Source organism: Antrostomus carolinensis, unplaced genomic scaffold (genome assembly GCF_000700745.2).
Source record: "Antrostomus carolinensis isolate BGI_N321 unplaced genomic scaffold, ASM70074v2 scaffold19889, whole genome shotgun sequence".
In the NCBI taxonomy this organism is placed as follows: Eukaryota; Metazoa; Chordata; class Aves; order Caprimulgiformes; family Caprimulgidae; genus Antrostomus; species Antrostomus carolinensis.
In genome coordinates, this window is record NW_010338257.1 from 99,069 (window position 1) to 105,179 (window position 6,111).

The 6,111-nt window shown below is 41.4% G+C and overlaps 1 protein-coding gene across 1 annotated transcript in view; it reads left to right on the plus strand.

Annotated features, from left to right (window-relative positions):
• LOC104530768 (multiple epidermal growth factor-like domains protein 6) overlaps positions 1-6,111 on the plus strand; it is a gene marked incomplete at its 5' end in the record, with an annotated part of 93,553 nt that overhangs the window by 78,050 nt on the left and 9,392 nt on the right. The window contains 2 exons of the mRNA XM_029086863.1: positions 85-216; positions 4,787-4,915. Coding sequence (XP_028942696.1) covers positions 85-216; positions 4,787-4,915 — 261 coding nt within the window. The remainder of the gene's footprint in view (positions 1-84; positions 217-4,786; positions 4,916-6,111) is intronic.

Here is a 6,111-nt window from a genome sequence, read left to right on the forward strand (position 1 = left end):
ATAAATTTGAGCTTGCTCTTTGTTTGAGTGCTATATTTACCAAGACAAATTTAATTTATTGGTTTACATTTCCTCTTCCCCAAGCTTGTCCACCAGGCACGTATGGTAAGAACTGTAACCGAGTATGTCAGTGCTCTGCTGAGAATGAGGAATGTCACCCAGTGACTGGCGACTGTGCGTGCCACCCGGGCTACTACGGGCCCCGCTGTGACCTCCGTGAGTATCTTTATGGTGGGGCCCACTTGTTGAGTTACACAGAAGCATGTGCTGGTGCTTTGAGTTCCTCTGTGTCAGTACCTCCAGCGTTCACTGAGATAAAGTAAGCATAGGTTGAGATACTGTACATTAATAAAACCACCTATGTTATTGCAAGGGATTAATTAAAAAGAAATAAAAATAACTCATTTTCTAGCTAAATTCTTTCCAATTTCATGCCACGCTGAAGAGTACCAATATCATTCTCTACCCTTACACCTCTCATCTTCAGCTACACCTGAATGTTGTGTGACTCTTACATTTCCAGCTACCTAGGCCAAAATACTTCCTGCAATCTCTGCGTGATCAAGTAAGGACAAATGGTTATTAGAAAACAACAGGCTGCAATTGGCAATAAATATCAGTGATTCATAAAGTCACTTCAGTCGTAGGGCCTTCTGAGGAACAGTCACATTAAATAAATTGTTACTCAGGCTTGAAAAATGGTGACTAGTGTAGAGAACAAAGTGCCAATTGGCTCAATGCTCCATCATAAAAAATATTCCCAGATCCACATGCCTCATGCTGGTATTTTAGAACATCTGTTAAGTTGTTCCTGGTGGAATGTGGCGACTGATAAGAAACATACACTAAGGTATCCAAAAAAGGAGACGGTTAATTACCTTTTTATTTACAACTTTAATTTTGTTTTTACTCCACGGCTTGTAATAGTCTCATTTAAAAAAAAAAAAAAAAAAAGGAAAAAAAAAAAGCTGTTGTCTTTCAAGCTCAGTCTTTCTCTCTTCGGCAAACACTGATTTTCCTTTCCTAGGAATCCAGCCTGGCTCTGTTTGGTTTACTCATTTTTTGGGGGTGACAATTTGGATACAAAAGCCAGCTGCGATATTTGCAGCTCTAGTAAGGGTTAGACCTCTGCTTTATTCCTCAGGTAGAAATAGGAATGAGGCTCATTTTAGAGATGGGCATTTGTATTGCCATCATGTCATCACAAGTTATTCTTTAAAATATAAATGTAAATGTAAGGATTGATTTTATCCTCCTTTGAGCATCAGTTCTCACTGTAAGTGAGATTGAAATCCGGCCTTCAACATCTAGACTAGAGCCATCTGGATCCATTATACATTAGATTATAATAAATATTATAGTAGATCAACTATTTAACAGTATCATTTTGAAGGACTTAATCAGGGTTAGCCTATTACTTTTATGTGGTAATCTTTCAGTAGTCATTACCTGTGCCTGTAGTACTAAATCTCTACAGGTTATAGTAAATGTCCTCGAGCTTGCTTAGAACCTTAAGATTTTATTTCAGCATTTTAAAATCTAGAAGATGCATAATTACACTGAAGTTCTGATATAAATTACAGAATGAAAGCTGTGTTTCGGTGCATTTGGAGGGGATTTTACCGCTGACTTCTGTGTAGCTAGGATTAAACCTGTAGCATATGAGATGTGAGCCTTCATGGTGCTGTTTTCTCTTAGGTTTTAAAAATACACAGTATCCTGCACAGCAAATTCTTACTTAATAAATATAGTTTTGTTAAATGTTTACTGGAGAGGTAATGGAATGGTGGATAACCATTGCCTGATAACCGGGGATGGCTAGCGTGACTGTGGTGGAAATACTCCTTGTTCTCACTGTCGTCCCTGCAGTGGGAACTGGGGCTGCTCCAGGATGAAGAAGCTTTCGATATAATATTAAAAACAGTGTAGGGAGCCGCTCCCAAAGACATGAAACGGGCTTTAGTCCAGTCAACATGTGGTTGGATGCTGCTGGAAATCGTTTCTGGCAACCATTGCTATATTTATAGTACTGTGAAAAAAGGTTCAAGAAAGTATCTATAAAAGGTGTAGTTGGCTGGGAAGTCAAATTTCCAGAAGCCAAGAGCAACGAGGCTTTCATGTTCTCAAATTTTGGAGTGAAGAGCTGAAACAGTCTCTTGGCAGGATCCAGAGGAAGCAGACAAACTAGCAATAAGGTTCCCATCAATTGTCCATAACTCGGTGGATGGGCAGATCTACTGGAGTGAAGTTATGAATAAAAAGCAGTAAGTGGTGTTGTAATGGATAAAAAACCCCCATGCTACACCTCTGTGACATTTACTGGGCTGGGTGAACCCTGAGCCAGAAAGATTTCACCAGCTTCACCTTCAAGCTGTAGAAGTGACTTTTTGACAATGCAATTAATACCATGGGTAAGAAAAACCTCAGTGTAAACAGTTGGTATGAAAAGATTTAGGAGCTCTTGGTCATGGCAAACCCACCAAAAGCAGAAGGAAAAAAAAATAAATCAGGAAATGAGTTAGAAATCTGGCTGCCACTCCTGCTGTTCTCAGAAAAACATAAGTCAGATGCAAAGGAAACTGTTAAATTAGAAAATGTCTTTATGAGATAACTGGTGGTCAGAGGCTAACCCTCTCTCTAAAGGCAGAGCCTATTTAAATGGCAGGACATGGTGTAAATTGCCCTAGCTATCTGCGTAGAGGTTCTCCTGCAAAGTGGTAACAGATGAGACGGCCGGGTTAATAATCACATGAACGTTGCAGCTGATGTGTTTGTCCTGCTTGCACTGCTCCCCGTTGAACTGAGGTAAATAAAATGCTGCAAGGGTGAATGAATTGGTAAGGGGGGAAATATTGCATCCTTTTCAGTAATGGAGCAGCTCTTGCTAGTCTTGAGCTGGGAAAAAACTCTGCAAGGTTTGCCAGGGAGAAGCAACATGTTTGGGAGTGTGGGAAACAGAATGAAACAAAAGAAAAAAGCCAAATGATGACTGAAAGGAAAGGGAGGAGGAAAAGAGAAACTCGCTTAGAGTCCAATTAAATCATTGAATCTGGGTGTGTTCTTAACTTCATGTCTTGGTGGAAACGAAATAGATGTTGCAGGGCTCACTCCTTGATGCCAGGGTTTGCACATGAAACAGATTTTCTGTACTGACAGATGGAAGCACTGATGACAAAGTATTCATTGAGAAGAAACCGTGGTTGAGAAGGGCTGGGGAGAGTATCTGTGTGTTATAAAAGTGTGTATCTGTTTAGTTCTGATGATCTGCTATCCTGATTTGAGCAGAAGCCAATTTTCAGTTTTATTTTAAAAGACTTGCCTTTAAAGCTTTCCCATAAGCTCTACCTCTCTATTGAATACTTAAAAAAAATTCAGAGATTTCTTCAGCCACTTAGGCCATGCTTTCATGCCTTCAGAAAAAAGAAGAAAATATATAAAATTATTTATGCATGGATTGTAAGAGATCTGTTGCTTGGAGACGTGTGCAAATATATATTCAACCAGATTTCCAAAGTAGCCATTGGCTTTCCTTTTGCCAGGGAAAAGAAGGAAGGAAGGAAGGAGCAAAGAAATGACCTGTAGAGGCACTAGCGTAACTGTTGAATGGTGATCATGTTGCTCTAAAAGCACCAGCTTCTCCCCCTTCCAGTATACTGGAAAATTAGGAAAACAACCTGCATCTCCAGAGTTCAGTGGTGGGACACTGGAGGCAACCTTGATAGACAGAGGCACATGCCTAGCAGCTCTGCCCTTCTCTTTTCCTCTGTTCTAGTCTCCATCACTCTAAAGAGTATCTTGAAGACATGAACTAAGTGTGGTAGATGCATTCGTGTCTTCCTGATCTTGTGTGCAGCACTCCTTCAACATTAGATGTCCAAAAAGAAACCAGAAATACTTGCTACCAACTGGAAAACCTCTTCATGGGCAGCTCATTGCCATGTAACACTGGCCCAGCAATCCACCCAGGTCTAATGTTTCTTCTGGTTATTACAAAATACAGCTGCTTTGGTTTTTTCCTTGGAGAGTTTAAATTGCATTTAAACCACGTCTCTCCTCCCTCTGTCTTCTGAGAAGGTGTCTTCTGAAATTTCCTGTTATTGTCACGTGCACATTTTCATAGTCTTCCATCCACAGCCCACTAGGTGTGCCAGAGCAATACCAACTCCAGTTTGGAGGGAAAAAAAAAAGGAGGAAAAGAGTAGATTATAGAGGAAGCAAACTTTCTTCAACTTAAACATTTTTAAAACACGAGACCTGCCCTAGTACCCATAACTGGTCAGCTAAAATGATTACTAAAAGGGGCAGAGATGGCTCACAGCTTCTCACCATCTTGGGCAAACCAGGCTGTTGCTGCCCAAAGAAGAAGGACCTGGGTCCCATCTCTCCATCTTTGCCATAAGAGAGGAACAGGGAACAGGTTAATTTGGAACAGAAATCCAAGAGTAAAACCTCCGAATAACTGGACTTACTTTTCTTGCCACCATCAGTTATGAAGAATGGGAGGAGCAGGCAGAGCCAGGAGCAGTTGGACCAGGCTCGATGGCAGCAGTCGGTCTGGATCTCAGGGGTTTGACGTTGCTAGTCAGCACTGCCTGGCAACCCCAAGGGGTGCATTGCCCAAGGCAACCATCTGCTTGTCAATGCCTACTCCTGACCCTCTAGAAGTGAATAGAGTTAGAAAATGAAAATCTAATTTTGGTTGAAAGCAACAAAGTGCTTATGACATGAAATGCAACGGGCCTGGTAGCAACATAGCGTTAATTACTCTTTTGTTCTTTTAAAACAGGGTGTCCAAAAGGTACTTATGGTTCAAACTGCCAAAGTCCCTGTAAATGCATGAACGGTGGCCACTGCGACCCTGCCTCGGGAACTTGTGATTGCGCGCCTGGCTTCATTGGAGCCGACTGCAGTAACAGTAAGCCAATATTCATGTTCTGCTTCTTCAAAAAAAACCCAAACCAGCAGAGAAAATAATCTCCGTAAGAGCTTGTCAGTAGAAAAACAGACAGATCCCAACTACCTCCTCCTTGAATCGTAAATCAGGATTCCAGCTTTGTAAAACATCTCTTGCAAAATATTTTCCCTCTCTTCTGCGTGCATAGAAGCAAAGACACTCATCCCAGGTTTACAACCTGCTTGCCCAAATTTATTTCTAGAGCCAGCTCAGCATGAATTGCTCAAGTTCCTTCTTCCTGTCCAAAATTTCTAAGTTAAGAAATTATCTCAATATTTTGCTTCACACTATGGTGCCATTAATTTCAATAAATGGGAAAAAGATCAAGTTTTATCGTGGCAAAACTGGTAAGGATTTCATGGCAACCCTACTCTTCTCCATTTCAGAGCTAAATTGTGTCTGAATTTCTGTGCTAATTCCAAAGCTATGATCTCTGTGAAGTTTTCTTCAGCTTATTCACAGAATGGCAATGCATTAATGTTCAGTAGCCTATAGTTTTACTCTTCAGCATAGGACAGCATCAAGCTTACGGAAGGAAAGATATCTTTAGCTGGAAGGATGAGCAGCTGATATTTCAGCTGTACACTCACCTTTTTGGTAGGAAACCTACTCAATATTCCATATGTAACCATGGATTATATTTATAACTTCAAGTAAAGTTTCAGAAGAAGAAACAGTCATGCCTTTGGATGGGTTTTGGTTTTATAGTTGTTGCTTTGAAGCACATTAGCTGGAATAAAAATTCAGCCAACTCTACCTATAGGATCCTGCCTATGTTAGATGAGTTGCCAGTTAGAACGAGTCCAGAGGAGGCCACGAGGATGATCCAAGGGCTGGAGCACCTCTGCTGTGAGGACAGGCTGAGAGAGTTGGGGCTATTCAGCCTGGAGAAGAGAAGGCTCCGGGGAGATCTTATAGCGGCCTCCCAGTACCTGAAGGGGCTACAAGAAAGCTGGGGAGGGACTTTTCATAAGGGTGATTAATGACAGAACAAGGGGAAATGGGTTTAAGCTGAAAGAGGGGAGGTTTAGATGAGATATTAGAAAGAAATTCTTTCCTGTGAGGGTGGTGAGACACTGGCCCAGGTTGCCCAGAGAAGCTGTGGCTGCTCCTCCCTGGAATGTGTTCAAGGCCAGGTTGGATGAAGCTTTGAGCAA